Raw genomic sequence first — 16,188 nt, forward strand, 5'->3', positions numbered from 1 at the left:
GCTCTGCGAGCGACGGGGTCATCGCCGGGAGTGGGGGCGGCGGAGGGGCCCCTCGGCGGGAGGTTTCGCTGCGGTGACAGACCGGTGCGAAGCGGCAGGGGCCGGGGGTGGCTTCCAAGGGGGGGATTTGCCCGACCTTCCCGGGTGACGGGCTGCTCGGGGGCGCGCCGCGCCGCGGGGGCGCGCCCGCCGTGTGCCGCTGCGCAGCTGCGGGCGCGGCATTCCCCGCTGCCGCGGGGCTCCCCCCGCGCCCTGCCCGAAAGCCCGAATCGGGAGCGGAGCTCAACTTCTGATAAGGCTTTCCCCCTTCCTCCCACTTCGGGCTGGAAACCCCTCTCCGCTGTGGGAGAGAGCACCCCGCCGGCATCGGGCTGGCGGAGAACCCCATCGCCGCCCCCGCAAGAAGTCTCCCCCCTCTCGCGGAGCAGCGCGGCTCCGCCTGACCAGCCGCCGGGAACGAGCCCGTTTCTGGCCCCGGGTGTGGGGGAGGTGGGTAGAGAGGGTGTTCCTTGTTTCGAGTAAACCAGCTGCGGTAGTTGATGGTAGAGCAGGGAAGGCAGACACAATGCTGCTGTTGTTGGTTTGATCTCTAGCTGGGGATTGTTAGTCTGGATTTAACTCTGTGGCGAGCGGAGGGATGAGGGGTGTGTGCGCGTGTGTGTGTGTGGGGTGTGTGTGTGTGAAGGCGAAGGCTGTTTACAGCCAGCGCAAATAATGTGACAGCTGTTGGAGCGCGAAGAGCCCGCGCCTCGCCGGCACTCGCACACAAAAGCTCTGGCTGCGGCCGGAGCAGCCCCGGGGCCGCTCCCGGAGGGCACCGCCCGCCGCTTTGCCGGGGGCCCGACGGGCAGCCCCGGGGCTCGGCGGGCAGCCCGGGCGGCGGCGACGGGGCGCCCGGCCGCGCTCCCCTGCCGCGGCGGCGGCGCGGCTTGGGCAAACGGCGCTGGGCGGGGAGAAGCCTCGTCGTCCCGTCCCCCGTCCCCCCCGCCTTTTTCTCCTCCTCCGCTTGGTTTACAAGCGCAGGGAGGCTGCGGGAGGAGCGGGCGGCTCCGCGCCCGACCCCGGCCGCCTTCGGCACTGGGAAATCCCTGGGAAGCGGCGGCGGCGGCGGGTTTGCGGTGGCCCCCGGTGATGTTGCGGGAAGCAGCGGGTGAGGCGTCTCGGGAGCCCCGCGGGAGGAGGGGGCAGCCCCGGTGGCCTCGGGCAGGGCACAGTGCGTGTTGGCTTCCCCAGCACATGTTGGCAGAGGAGAAGTTCTTCTCCCCCCCGATAACCTGGACACCCAGGCACCCGTGGAGTAGGTCCTCGGTGAAAAAACTCCTCCTGCGTAAATAGCCCCAGCGGCTATTTTCTCCTCAAAGCTTCTCTGCATCTAAGCCCCACGGTTCGCCTTTTGAGCGTAGGATATAAAATGCTGCCTGTTCTTGAAGTTTGCTGCGGTACCCAAAGTGATCTCCCACCCCTTTCAGAAGAGCCTCTGGAAAGTCGAGGGAACTTGGAGAACTGGGTTCCGGCCTATATTTGTACCTGACATAGTTTTCCTACCTACGAGAATCGCTATGTTTTATATAGTAAGTGACCTCCACATACTATTGTCTTTTTGACAGGCGGCTCTGGGGTGGAAAGCAGGTAGGGAGATGCTTATTCCCTCCCCCACCCCCCTTTTTGTAATTTTGGTCGATGGGTTGCCCTTATCTATTACTCTGCAGTCAATCTATTTTATTTTTTTTCTCTTTTGGCCTTGACTGTCCCCTTGGTCCTTTATGGATTACACTGTGCTATTAGTGGCGAAAGTGCGCCAGTAGTCATTCAACAATTTTAGCATCAATTCCTATAAACTGGTGTTTTATATGACATGTGCCATTTTTCTGCAAGAATACTGCTTGCGAAACTAGTTTCGCCTTGGAGCAAAGGCGGAAAGATAAACAAGCCTGCATAGCCAAAACACTGGCAATCTCTGCCTCCTTCCAAATCTTTTAAAGTCACGGACTAATATTTTCAGGATTATGCTGCTGCCGCTGAGGAGGGAATGTCGCTGGTGTTAAAAAAAAAAAAAAAAAAGGAAAAAAGCTAATGCAAATTAGAGAAAAATAATTTTCTTTCAGCGATATGCAATGTATTAGTCACTTGTTATCATGCTTAGAGGCAGACCTCATTTGCGCGTCTGCCAACTCGTTCACATCTGCTCAGAGCTGTTCAGGGCATTTTAACCTTGGCGGTGTCGTGTCGTAGTCCCACGGATCAAGAACGAGTAATTAAAGCTCTAAGCAGCAGCAAAAAATTCATAGCCGCCCATCTGCATCCCAGTTGATTCGGCTGCTTTGTTTCGGTGCGGAGTGCCGGGATGGGAAGGCAGGGCCGGCGGCGGCCTCCTCTCCGGCGGGGCATCGCTGCCACCGGCAACTTTATTTCCTTTTTTTATTATTTTTATATTTTCATTTTTCACGGAAAACCTGAGTGGTGGTGTTGGGTTTCCTTTTCCTTCCCCCCCACCTCTGCCTGGTGTTTTCCGCACGCCGAGCCGGGTGGTGTGCGGTGCTAGCTGTGCCGGCCCTGGACGGGGGGTTTCTTCCAGAGGTCTGGAGAAGGTGATGCAGGACTGGGACACAAGAGTTGCGGAGACGTTCACCCAGGTGCCTGGAACGCAGCTTTGCTCACCGAGGCCTTGCCAAGCACTTTCCAGAAGTGCTCGGAAAAAGCGTTTTTCCCATCAAGGAGAAACCGTAGCGCCGTAAACCCGACATAAACTTTGGGGCGAGGCTAATTTTTATGCATTGTTTAGCAGAAACCGAGATGTTTATTTGTTTGTTGTTGGGAGGACGAGGGAGGGAAGGGGGGGGGGAAGAGAGGGAAAAGCCTCAACTTCCCAAGCACTTTTTCTTCCATGAGGCGGCCGAAGGTCCCGGTGCACCGGGAGCCGGCCCCGCCGCCGCCGCTGTGCAGACAAAGCCCTGCGGGGAGCGGGAGGCTTTTTTTACGCTCTGTAAAACGGGAGACGGAGGCACCCAAGTTTTAATATTTGGCTCTTGTGCGCCGGCCATTTGCTGCATGGGGTGGGGAGCCGCCGTCCCCCGGCGGGGCTGCCGCGGAGGAGGGGGGGGGGGTGCGGGGGGGTGGTGAGTTGAGGGGAGCGCAGGGAGCCGGTCCCCATCCATCAGCCCCTCGAAGCTGTTGCTCCGTAAATGAGGGAACCACAGGCCCTGTCAGCCGCAATTATGCAAAATGAAGTCGTCCGTGATCAATATCTCCCAACGTCCCCGACGGATGCGGGGGGGAGGGGGCCGCCTCCGCCCGGCGTGCCGTGGCGGCTCCGCGCCGGGGAGCGCTGCGCCGGGGTGGCCGGAGGGAAACCAAGGGCGTACGTCGCATTAATCACTCCCGCCCCCCCCTCCCGGGGGGGGGTGGTGCGGCGGGGGCTGGGGGAAGGAAACGGGGGCCGTGCTCCGGTATTTCTGGAAGGATAACGCTGCGGAAGCCAGCACAGGCTTTCGCCCAACTCTCTCGCAGGAGCGCTGGGACTTTTGTATTCAGTGTTGGGGAGGGGGGGGGGGAGATCCCTGGAGCCCCATCAGTTTCCCTAGAGGAAGGGGAGGGGGGCACGGCGGAGCCCGGTGAATGGCGAGCCCGTGGCGTTTGCGCTCGCCCAGCCTCCCGCGGCCGAACAATGGGGGACGGGCGGGGGGAAGGGGCTGGCTTGGTGGTATTTTTCTTTTTCCCTTTTTTTCTTTTTTTCTTTTTTTTTTTTTTTTTTTACCCCCCTCCCCTCTCTCTTTGCTTTCTATCCCCCCTCCTGAAAAGCAAAAGCCACACGGAATAAAGGCAACAATGACGGGCTCCCGGGGTGCCGAGTGCGCGGCGGGTTAATGGGGTGGGGGCGCGCAGGCCTGCGCTCTTCTCCCTTCCCCGCGCCGGGAACGCGGCCTTAAATTACCTGAAATGCACATTTCTGCCCGGCCCGCGGTGCGTGGGTGTGCATGCCTCTCTCTGTGTGTGTGTGTGTGTCTGTGTGTCCGTCCCTCTCCCGCTGCTCCTCCTTCGCAGCCCGAGCTCGGCTGCTGCCTGTTGTCTCTGGCAGCAGCAGCGGAAACCTCGCTGCCGTGCGTGTGTGTGTGTGTGTGTGTGCGTGTCTGTGTGTGGGTGAGTGACTGCGTGTACGTATGTGTGTGTGTGTGTCTCTCTCTCTCTAAAATGGCGCGGACGGCCTGGGTAGGGAGATGCCGCGGCGGGTGGGCGAGGGGAGGGAGGCCGGGCTCTCGCCGGGGGGCCCCGTCTGCGCGGGGGCCCGGGGGTTTCTGCGGCAGAGCCGGTTAGCGGCTCCCCTCCATCACCCGCCGCCTCCTCCGGCAGCCTTCTGCACGGCACGGCCGGAGCGGAGGCAGGCTGAACCGTGTGTGTGTGTGGGGAGGAAAGCCCCAGCCCCCCCCCGACTCCTCCCGGAGAGAGAGCAGCCCGCCCGCCGCGGCGTACGCCGGGGGACACAGGCATCACCCGCGCCGGGGGGGACGACACACGGGGCCGTGAGGGGCGGGCTCCGTAGCGGCGGTGCGGGGCTGCCGTTGCGGCGGACGGGGTCGGTGTTTCCCGCGAATCCCCGGGAAATCCTTCGTGCAGGGATGTCTCAAAGTTGGGTACCAGCCGCCTCGCCTCCCCCCCACCCCCCCGGGGTGTGCGTGTGTGAGCCTTTGCAGCCTCTCTGTCGCACCCCCTCGATGCGTTTTAACGGGGCGGGGGGGAGGAATGGATGCGGGGGACCCCCAGTCCTGCAAACGTCCCGTAACCTTCAGGTATGGGCATCGTCGTGTGCCGGGGTAGCCTCCTCTCTCTCTCTCTGAGGGTCCGGGGCTTCCCCGGGGGGGCTCCGCGGCAGGCAGCGCCGTGTGGGCTCCGGGGGAAGGCGGCCAGGGTTATTTGAAGGATCGCCAGCCATTTTAACTTTCCCTTATTGGCCTCCTCCCCCGCCCCCTTCCCCAGTTCCTAGGCTTATCATTAATCGGAAACTTTTTTTTTCTCTTTTCTTTTTTTTTTTTTTTCTTTTTCCCTTTTTGGCTGCCGCCGGCGCTGAGAGCGATGCAATGATTCGCCTCGCAGCATATGGGAAAGGGGGGAAAGCGCCGCTGCCGCTACGGCGCAGCGACTGTCTGTGCAGGGTCCAAGTCGTGACAGACGGCGCGGGGGGGAGGCGGGGGGCGGGGAACGGGGGGCCGCGGGGGCCGCTGCGGGCAGAGCAGAAGCGGGGGGGGGGGGGGGTGTCTCCGTCCAGTCGGTGCCAGCACTAGCGCCGTCGGGGCATCCTCAGCGATGCCCAGCGGGGCCGGGGATGCCCCGACGGCGCTTGTGGTGGCTCGGTGGCCCCGGTTGCCCTCGGACGGCTCCTCCGCGCAGAATGTCCAGGTTGCCGTCCGACACGTGTGGGAGCCGCGGGGACACACACACACACACGACACGACACGACACGACACACTCGGGGGAACGGGGACACGGGGACAGGGATGGGGTGGCTGCGACAGGAGCCTTAAAATAGACGCCGATCCCCTTTGCGCTGCCTGCGTGCTGCCTAAACCGAAATGCACTACCGTCGTGCATGACTCAATATGTATTTTAAATCGGTTTAGCGATCTCGCTGGCGCATTGTGCTTAGCTTTATGGTTAAATGAAATGCCACACGTCCCGGGTAAAGGTCAAACTTCTTCTCTAATCCGCGGATCCGTGCGGCGGCTACTTAGTCTGCAGCTTCCTCCACTGGTTTACAAAACGTGTCGCTAGCGGTGATGCCGTGTGGAGGTTGCATAAAATAACCCATGGTATTTTTTTTCTTTTTTAAAAAAAAAGCGCAGCCACCCCTGTTCTTTAAACACTTGTCTAATATTAGATCGCTGGCTGCTGCCAGAGTTTTATACGGCGCATTGTAAACGGTGCAGCAATACAGCGTCTTTAAAGTCTCCTTTCTAGCGGTGGCACAGGTCGTTGTTTTTATAACTCGTAAATATGTAAGTCGGAGGTAACAAGATAAACGAGGTACCTAAACACATTCATAAGCAGCTGCCCGTATTTAAGCTTATAAATACCGTACGAGCGCTGCCCTTTAAATCAAACTCCGGATGAGCGGGCTGAGGGCTAATCGAAGTAGATCGCTACGAGTCCCCGATTGCTTTTCCCTCCTCTCGCAGGGATTTTCACAAATCTAGAAATGATCCTTCCAGTGGCCTGGAACCGGGCGGCGACGGCGGTGGCGGGAGGGGGCGGTGGTGGTGGTGTGGGTGGAAAATCAGAGCCAGGTAATTTATTGCATCGTTTTTAATTTCCGAAAGGCCGTGGTTGTTTGCCGGAGCGCCCGGGCCCTCTCCGTCGGTGCCACCGGGGCTCGCAGACTTCTATTTTTTTACCTCTCTGAGCCCTCCCCGCCGCCGGCTGCTGCTGCTGCCGCCGCCGCCGGCGGCTCCGTGGCTTGTGCAGTGGAAACTGGCGGGCTGCCAGGCGGAGCTCGGAGGTGGAAAAGAGTAAAGGCGCCAAAAGGGAACTCGTGCGCCGCTGCAATTCTCCTCCCGCCCCGCTTCCTGGCTCGCTGCAGCCAGCCGGGCTTCCTCCATCATCATCGTATCCCCTCCTCTCCCTCCTCCTCCTGCTTCCCCGCCGAGACTTTCACCTCGCACACCCCGGGGCCGGGAAGGTGTCGCGGGGGTGGGGGCGAGAAGAGGCTGCCCCGGCCCGGGCGGTGCTGCCCTCCCCTCCTCTTTTCCCCCGGAGGCACGGAGAAGCGGCGTCTTCCTTCTCCTCCTCCTCCTCCTTCCACTCCCCCCTCCCCTCCCCGCGGGCATCGGGTTTTTCTCGTTTTCCACGCCAGGAGCGCGTTAACAAAAAAAAACTTTGCCGCTGCTGCTGGCGTCAATGGCTGCCAAAAGTCTGTTGACGTTGCGAGGGAGACCCGAACGTTTCCCTTTTTAACCGGCACGGCCCGGCACGGCGCGCTGCGGGGGCCCCGCCTGCCCCGGCGGGGCGCGGGCACCGACGGGCGCTCGGCGGGGCTCGGCACGGCCCCGGCACGCCGGGGCCCCGCTCGGCAGCACGCCGGGAGGCAGGTTAGTGCTTGCAGGCGCTTTTCACAACTGGTTTCACACGGCGGCATCGCTGCGGAACCCGCGTGTGCGTTGGGCGTCTCGCTTCTCTCCCCCCCCCCGCTCCCCCCCTCCGCTCCCCCCCTCCTTTTCTCCCTCCCTCCTCCGTGCATCACCGTCTATATTTAGCCGCAAATGGCTTTATCGGCCAGACACCTCCCGGAGGAAATGCCGTGCGCTCTCCGGCGGCCGAGCCCCGCGCCGCGCAGCGCAGCGGGGGCGGCCCGGGGAGAAAGGGGGGTAGGCGGGGGGGCTGCGGCGCTCTGGGGCGCGCTGACAGCGGCGGGGGGGGCGGGGGGGGGGAAGCCGCGGTGGCCCGGCGGGTGACAGGCGGAGAGGATTAGGAGGAGGGAGGGAGAAAGAGACGTGTCGTCGGTTTCCTCCGCTGCGGCTACCGCTCGGGGCGCGCAGCCCGCCGTCGGGGTTGTATAATTGGCGGGGGGGGGGGGCGGCTGCGCCCCCACACAAGCTGGGTATAAATAACTGCGGTCCCCCCGTGTCCTCCCTCCCGGTCCCCCGTCCCCGTCCCCCCCGTCCCCGCAGCGACGGGGCGTTCGGCCGAGCCGCCGGAGTTCCCTGCGAGCCGCCGGCCCCGACGGGGGCGGCCGCTTGCGGGGAGAGAGAGGGGCGGGAGGGAGGGAGCGAGGGAAGGAGGGAAGGAAGGAAGGAAGGGGCGTGCGAAGAGTTAAAAGTCTGCTGCTTATTGCAATGAAATTATGGCTGGCAGTGGCGCCGCTGCTCGTTCAGCAGACCTCCACTTTTAAACAGTTCACAAGAAGTTCATCAGGGCGGCGATTAGAACCGCGCACCCGGGGCGGCGAGTGCCGAGGGGGTGGCTTTGGGGAAGGGGCTGGCAGCCGTCGGGGCGCGGGCTCTGACCCACCCGGGTGGGCCCTGCGACATTCCCACCGCCTCCCCGCGTCCCTGCACCCTGGTGGGCTTTGCCCTGCTCCCGCGGTGGTGGTGGGATGTGGGGCCTCCAGATTCCCTGCTGCTGCTGGGGAAGCTCCCCCCCCCGGGTGCAACTTCAGCATTTCGCTATCTGCACATGTCAGGGGATTGACGGGCTCTAATTCAGGCACCGCGTCTTATCTTAATGATACACTTCCAGCGAGGAAACCAGGCGGGCGCAGGCGTGGGTTGGCCTCGCGTGCCCCCGGAGGGGAGCGGGACCGTGGGCCACTGGAGTCCCGTCTCCTCCGAGCCGGCCTCCGTCCCTCACGGGTGAGGCAGCACGCACGGGGCGGCTACGAACCTTATGTAAAACCCTAAATCACTCTCTCCGTGCTGCTGCTGCCTCTATTGAAAACATTACGAGCAGCGCATCTGGAAACCAGTAAATCTGTCCAGAAACCGTCTTTCCAGTGAAATAACTCCTTTTGAATGATAGCGCGGTATCTAATCTCCGTGGATTTTTGTTTCCTCGCAGCAATTTTTGCAGACTTCATTAGGGAAGGCTAACCGTTCTGGAGAGAGGAGGGTCAGCACGCCGTTTCATTAATATACATTTGTTCCAGACGTGGAGTTTTGCACAAAAGGCCTCTCTGAGGGGAGAAAAAAGTGTTGGGGAACAAGGCTTTCCTGCCGTTTCAGTTCTTCAACCTCTCTGAACGTGTGTGAAGTATTGTGTTAAAGGCCCAATCTGGGCTTCTTCCCCATTAAATGCCAAAGTGGTCATTTGCATATTTTGTAGCCTGACAAAGGAAATGAGTTTGCTGGGGAAGCATGGATGCTTTGGGAGACGTTAGGCATTAAACTCCCAGTGGTCAATCGCCCGTTACTGGCTTGTGTGTGTGTGTGTGTGTGTGTGTGTAAAAGGAGTATCATGCCTCCCGCTTAAAGGCTTCTATTTTTGAGAGAGAGGAAGAGCTGAGGGATATCCTGTGCATTAAAGGCTCCCCCTACTTATTAACCCAGCATTTAGCAGCAGGATGCAGGCTGAAGCTCAGTCAAAAGAAACGACTCAACCTCCGAAGAGCAATTAAAATCTTGCACTGGAATAAATCATGCGCCGCGATAATCCTGTTAATAAAACGCAGCTTGTCCTGACACTTCGCTCATGCAGCAAACTAGGATTTAATGCGAGCGGAGGTGGCGTTGGGCGAGGCGGCGGGGAGGAAAAAGCCGTTCCCCCTCTGCCGCTGGATGGACGCGAAAATGCGGTTACCTTTCACCTGCCTCTCCGGCTGCACACAGCGCCGATCCTCGCGGACTGCTAATACTTCTCCAGCGAGCTTGCTAATGATTTCTTTCCCTGGAGTGAGCAGGCATCATTGAATTACTGAAAGCACACGCAGCAGCAGCAGCAGCAGCGGCGGCTCCGATGCAGAAGCCACCAGGGCTCGGTGCTTAATCAAATCAAGGGGTGGGGAGCTCGCCAACCCACTTACTATTTTTAACCCCTTTCTCCAAGTTAGTCATGTGCAGACGCTAAAGGGGAGGTTTTTATTTAGATCCCTTCTCTAGCAGCGTCTCTTCAGTTCTTAAGTCCTCGCGTGAACGCTTTTTATCAGCAGTTGGCGTCCCTAACGCGCACACGGTATGGGGCTGCCCTTGCGATGCGCCCCTGCTCCTCAGCGTTCCTAAGGCTGGGGCTTCCGTCAGCGCCTGTGGGTAGTTTCGCGTGTTCCCCTCAGCCCGTGGGATCTCCCTCCGTGGTTCAGCCTGTGGGAGAGACGAAGGTTCGGGGATCGGTGTGCACTTGGGCCGGCTGAGTCGTTTCTTGTTCAAATGAAATGCAGCGGGGAAACTTTTTATTTGTCGTCAGCCTGGAATGATTCTTAATTTTCTGGATGCGCGCTGGGGAAAAGATCCATCTCCTCTGACCTATAAATGCCCTCAATTTGCTCCTTTATTGCAGGGTATCTCCCTTAGCGGTTAACGTAGGCAGCTCACTCCCCGCACCAATCCTGCATTCATTATTAATTACCCGGAGGGAGGCTGGCTGCTCCGCCGTGATGTTTGCACTTCCTCCTAGACAAATCTGCTCAACTTTTTTTTTTTCTTCTTTTCTTTTTTTTTCTTTTAATAGAATATAAAACCGTGAAGAAAAGCGGCGATTTTTAAGAAGACGTCATGCTTTCTGCAACTCCCCTGTATGGCAACGTTCATAGCTGGATGAGCAATGAAAGGGTCCGCATGTGTGGAATTAATGAAGACAGGTAAATATTTAAGCTTCTGGCAAGTTAAACCACACTGTAATTCTGCAGCGTGAGGTCTCGGAGTTCGCTCGCTTCCCTAATGCTGGAGCAGATAGCTGCCGCCTTGCATCGAGATCAGCCCGGCTTGGAGGGGGGAGTTGGGGGGGACGGGGGGGAGAAACACGATGTGCCTGAGAGCGGTAGAGCCAGCCGCTGATTTACTATTTAACAGGCAACCTGGGTCAGTGAAGCAGGGACGCCCTTTAAAGAGATTACTCCCCAAAGCAGCCTTTAAACGCGCTTTTACAATTAATTTATTATTTCGTATTCGTGAAGGGGAATTAAACCAAATAGTGCACGCGTTCTTGCGGTGACTCTGTACGGCAGAGGGGCTCCCGCCTGCGCCTTGGTGTTCCCTGCCTGGGGACCAACAGCTTGTCCCGGGAAATAGGAACAGTGGCCTTCCCATATCCCACAAGTGAATCTCTCTTCCCCCCCACCTTTTTTTCCTGCTGAATATCATTCATTCGATGATTAAAATGACAGTTTTGTGTAATTTTTGGTGGGGTGATGCGGGCACTGGCTGGTGTCCTCTTCCCTTAAACCCCATTTTTTTAAAAAGCAAAACGACGCTGAACTGAAGGTGCGGGTACCCCGTGGTTCTCTGTGCCAGTTCCATGCGGTTTTAGTGTTTCTGTGTCTTCTCTTTGAGCCCGTGTTCTCACTGTTGTGGGAAAAGGCCTCCCAGAAGTTGGGGAAGGTTTTTGGTCTTTGCAGGGAAAAACTATTTGCAAATGGAAACTGAAGGAAAACAGCTAAACGTCTCACTCTGCCTTTGCACCCTCCCCCCCCCTTTCCTCCCCGTTTTTCAGGGGTAATGGTACTACGTGCCACTTGCAGGAGAGGTGACTCTTATAAAAACGAATACACAAATACTTTAAAATCACATTTCTACTTTAAGCTGATGATGTGCCTTTAAGCATTTGATTGAAACGAGTTCTTTTGGGTAATGCTGAAACTTTCCTTCTGCTGCACGTCAGCGATTTTTATCCCTGGGATTTGAAATTTGGCACTAAGGTATATTCTTTATCGGCGCTTTCTGTGATAACAAGTCCCAGTGCTGCAACACTGGTATGGCACAGATGTGCAGCTCCCTCTTTAGCATGGAACAGCTGACGTTCGTATGATATTAGCGTGTGTGTTTTAATTTTCTCCTCGGCAGTGTTTATGAACAGGGTGTGTTTAAAATGGGGTATTCGCTCCTTGCAAAAAGAAAAGGGCAAGGGGCAAAAGAGAAGACCTTGACAAAAATCACTCGCGTTGAAAGAGGCTGCTCTGAGGTGTGCATGGCGTGCTCTTGCTGTCAAAACCCTTTATACTTGTCTTCAAATGGTCTTTGCTTTCTGAAGTCCTTGCCGGTGCAGGGGTACAGAGGAGGATAAGTACGGTATCATACGGGACTTCTCTAGGGGAATCAAAATATGGAGGTAATATAATCTTTCACTGATCTGAGATGCACAGGATGTTTTCAAATAGTAAGCTTCTGTTTCTTAATAGGAAAATTCCCGTTAACGATGGCGATGCGCCGAAAAGCAGACTGGAGTTGAGAGAAGAAAATCACCTGAATCACAGTGTGGTAAGAAGTTTATAGCTTCATGCTGTAGCTAAATCTGTGCCTGTCCTCCCCACCCTGTCCCCCACCCCCGGGTATTATTACGTGATCCATTTGGAGGAATGATTAAACTACCTCTAGCCAGACTTGGGCACATACGATTTGTTTCTGTGAAACAGTGAGATGGGACTTTGTTTATTTATCATCTCGTTAATCTCTTGACGCTGACTTTGTGGTGGTGCATTGTCGTATGACATCATGTTCTTACTTCTGCTCTGTTACGAATAATGTCGTGCAGCATCCCCGCGTGTCTAATGGGAATAGTTCGCGTAAGTGTTAAGTGCATCACTGTTTCAGCAGAGTTGGTGGTTTTCTCCTCTTTCGAGCATATGCAGGAAGCAGCAAATGGGGACAAAATTCAGCAGTGGACTTTTCTTCGTGCTGCATCCTCAGGCACCTCCTTGCCCCGGGAATTGTGTGGCGGTGGCGAGCTCTGGAGCAGAGCTGTGGCGGAGGGAGAGGTCCTGGAGGAGGAGGAGAAGCTCTCCATCCTTCCCTTCCCACTCTCCACGCCGCCATCTGACATCCTTGTGCTCTGGCGGGGCTGGGGCTGAGGGGCCTGTTACCACGTGGGAGTGATGCCACCGAGCATCATCTCGGGGCCACTTGTGGCTTCTTGGGCTACGGGTCCTCACGCCTTTGTTTCTGGCTGGTGGATTTTGGGTGCGGAGAGAGTTGTATTGCTGTTTGTGGTGATAAATATTGCTCCGTAGGTTCCTGTTCTCCCCTTCTCCAGTGCGATCAGCCTCTGTGTGTTTTCCCAACAAACAGGGTGTTTGCATTGGTATCGTTTCTCTTCCAAGTGCTGACGTGTCTTGTAGCTTGAGCGGTAGTCACTGTGGCGAAATGTGAAAGTAACATACTTCTTGTTCTGTAAAGGTGGATGCGACTACAGCACATCGCATTGACAGTCTCACAGCTCTGAGTATGGACAGGTCTGGACTCATGCGAGAAGGACTCAGAGTCCCCAGTAGTATTGTCTATTCCAGCTTGTGCGGACTCGGCTCAGAAAAATCACGGGATGCTACGAGTTCTATAGCCGGGCTGGGATTTACTCCTGAAAGAAATCCAGAGATACAGTTTAAGTCTAATCCCCCCGAAGCGGTAGAAAACGCAGCTGTCTCTGGAAAAGCCCCGAATGGCTTCAGCGCTATATACAAAACGCCACCTGGAATACAAAAAAACTCTGTCCCGACGGGAGAGACGCTGGGTTTGGACCGAGCTGCGGGTGACAAGCAGAGTCCCCTCGGTGTCAATGGTGCTAGTTACCTAAGGCTCCCCTGGGTAAACCCCTATATGGAGGGCGCGACGCCCACCATATACCCTTTCCTTGACTCACCAAATAAGTATTCGTTGAACATGTACAAGGCATTGCTACCTCAGCAGTCCACTTACAGCTTACCGCAGCACCTGGCTTACTCGCCCGTGTGTACGAACGGCGAACGTTTTTTATACCTGCCTCCCTCCCACTACGTTGCCCCCCACATCCCCTCGTCGCTGGCGTCGCCCATGAGGCTCTCGACGGCTTCGGCATCGCCGGCCATCCCGCCTTTGGTGCACTGTCCGGATAAGAGCTTGTCGTGGAAGATGGGTGTCAGCCCTGGCACTGGCCCCGTGGACGCGCATGCCTACCCCCACATCCAGAGCAGCAAGCAGCCCCGGGTCCCTGCCGCCAAGCCGGCTCCTGCCAACATCCCGCCTGACCCTGCGCTCCTGCTGCCCCACTCGCCCCGGCCATCTCCCCGCCTCCCCCTGCCCGCCCAGGTTGGGGATGCCTACGCCGACTTCCACAAACACTTCCCCAGGATCACCACCTCTCCCTCCTCCGCCGTCACCCTCCCCAAGCCCTACGTCAACGTCGGCGGTGAATTCCCGCCCTCCCGCCTCTCCAACGGGAAGCTCCCCAAGGGCAGCGATGCCGGGGATGCCCCCCCGCCAGCTGCCCCCCATGCGCGGAAAGCTGGCCACGAGCGGAAAGACAGCCGGTCCCCCCCACTCCTGGAGAAGCAGACCCCCACCAAAGACGTCACTGACAAACCGCTGGATTTGTCGGCAAAAGTCGTCGACGCGGAAACAGCCAGCAAGTCAGACCATGGTAAGAAAATGACACCGACGGTGCTGGTGCACGGCAGGGCGGGAGGGGGGACGCACTTGCCCGGCAGCGACATCGTTCAGAAGGAAACTATTTCTCCTGGGAACGGCTGCCCCATCTACAGGCCTGAAATTATCAGCACGGCGCCTTCCTCCTGGATTGTTCCCGGTCCCAGCCCCGGCGAGGAGAGTGGGAAGAGCGTCCAGCTGAAAAACAAGGCGCTGGACTGGGTGATCCCGCAGCAGCGGAGCTCCTCCTGCCCCAGGATGGGGGGCACGGAGGCGGTCGTCGGCAGCGTTTCGGGGACGGTGTCGGCAGGGGGGCGGCCGGCGTCGGCATCGCCAGCTCCCAACGCCAACGTGGATTGCGCCAAGACATCCCGGAGCTCCGCAGAGAGCACCGCCTCAGTCATACAGCACGTCGGGCAGCCTGTTGCCACCCCCGCGAAACACAGCAATAAGGTGGCCAAGTCCTGCGGGCAGGAAGCCAACTTCAAGGCGAGCGAGACCGCCCTGGCCTCCAGCCCCATCTTCCTGCCCCACAACGAGACGTTCCGCTCCCCGCCGCTGCCCTACCCCAGGAGTTACCTCCCGTACCCGGTGCCGGAGGGGATAGCCATCAGTCCCCTCTCCCTCCACGGGAAAGGACACGTGTATCCGCACCCCGTCTTGTTGCCCAACGGCAGTCTCTACCCTGGCCACCTGGCTCCCAAACCTGGCCTCCCCTACAGCCTGCCGGCGGGGCGTGGGGAGTTCATGACCTACCAGGATGCCCTGGGGATGGGGATGGTGCACCCCATGCTGCTGCAGCATTCGGCTTTGGAGATCACTAAGGAGGAGAAGGTGGAAAGGAGGTCGCGGTCGCACGAGAGGGTCCGCTACGAGGACCCGGCTCTGAGGGGCCGGTTGCCGGAGCTCCTGGAGAGCGGTGGGAAGGTGCATTTCGACGTGCCCGGCGACAAGAGCTTGAAATTGCACCAGAGCTCCAGCCACGGTAAAAACTCAGCCAAAAGTGACAAGCACCTCTTCCCAGATCTTCTGCGCGACGAGCAAGAGGCTAAAAGTGAAGCAAACGTAACGAAAGCCAGCTTTGCTACAGAAAGCAGTAATCAGGCTAATGACCCTACAAAGCACAAGGTAGAGCAGGCGTCGCAGCACAGAGATTTTATTGTAATGAGAGAGGAGTTTGGAAGAAGTAATGATCTTCACGAAACCTATAATTTCAAGCAAGCCCAGAGTTCGTCGGTGTTCGGCTTAAGGAAAGAAGACCTGCCTGTGAGCCAGCCGAAAGAGAGAGTGGCGGTCCAGCCTTCGCCCACTTTCTTGGAAGGTGCTCACGAGAGCGATGCTCCAGCTCTGGCTTTTGGCAAGGTGCAGGAGGAGGCGAAACCATTCTGCATGGGGACCGCGCCGCCCGGCATCGACGCCAACCAGAGCTATACCAAAGACGGAGCCGACGACGCGGAGTCTGCCGATGGCAAAATCCTGAAGCCCAAGCCGTCCAAGTTGGCCAAGAGGATCGCGAACTCCGCCGGTTACGTAGGTGATCGATTCAAGTGTGTGACGACCGAGCTGTACGCAGACTCCAGCCAGCTCAGCCGGGAGCAGCGGGCCTTGCAGGTGAGTCCGCGCGGTCCAACGACCGCCGCGCTTTTTTTTTTTGTCGTTATTTCTCTGTGGCAAGTCGCAGTCAAGTTTTAAAGTTTGAGAGAAGAAATCAGATTTGTTTTGTTTTGTTTTGTTTTGTTTTGTTTTTTTTCTCGCTAGGGCGTACTCGCCAGAAACGGTTCTAAGTAGCCGAAGTAAGTTTGTTAATGAGAGCCAGGCGCTGTAAAGAATAGTATGTATGGCTTTTTACGTGTGCACGCGCTAGTAAGGTTTTTAAAGGGCTTTTGCTAAGACCTGATGAAAAATGTTAATGTACGTATGAAATGTTTGTGCAGTTGCGGAGGGGAGTCGGACAGGCATGCATGTTACCTTGGCGCTAGCGATGGCTGTAATTTCTCGGCTGGCCTGTAGTGCCAGCTAGCAGAGCGTACCCAGAAGTTGTGATTAGTATGCCAAACGTGCCGCTCGATGGAGAGGAGTCGCAGCCATGCATTTAGCGGGTCTCAGGCAACGTTTGCGCCAAGCGAAACGCGTAAAGGAAAGAGTAGGAGCGGTGTCGAGGTTG

At 57.8% G+C, this 16,188-nt stretch overlaps 1 protein-coding gene across 13 annotated transcripts in view; it reads left to right on the top strand.

Annotated features, from left to right (window-relative positions):
- BCOR (BCL6 corepressor) overlaps positions 1–16,188 on the top strand; it is an 83,178-nt gene that overhangs the window by 33,792 nt on the left and 33,198 nt on the right. For 5 of the 13 annotated variants that reach the window (XM_074603868.1, XM_074603832.1, XM_074603895.1 and 2 more), the window contains exons 2-4: positions 10,144–10,273; positions 11,810–11,888; positions 12,804–15,635. In XM_074603868.1, the coding sequence (XP_074459969.1) occupies positions 10,188–10,273; positions 11,810–11,888; positions 12,804–15,635 (2,997 nt within the window). In that variant the 5' untranslated portion in view covers positions 10,144–10,187. Of the gene's footprint in view, positions 1–1,477; positions 1,572–6,995; positions 7,077–9,624; positions 10,274–11,809; positions 11,889–12,803; positions 15,636–16,188 lie in introns of those variants that run through there. The other 8 variants (XM_074603929.1, XM_074603886.1, XM_074603921.1 and 5 more) reach the window with 6 other exon arrangements.

Source organism: Larus michahellis, chromosome 1 (assembly GCF_964199755.1).
Source record: "Larus michahellis chromosome 1, bLarMic1.1, whole genome shotgun sequence".
Taxonomy (NCBI): Eukaryota; Metazoa; Chordata; class Aves; order Charadriiformes; family Laridae; genus Larus; species Larus michahellis.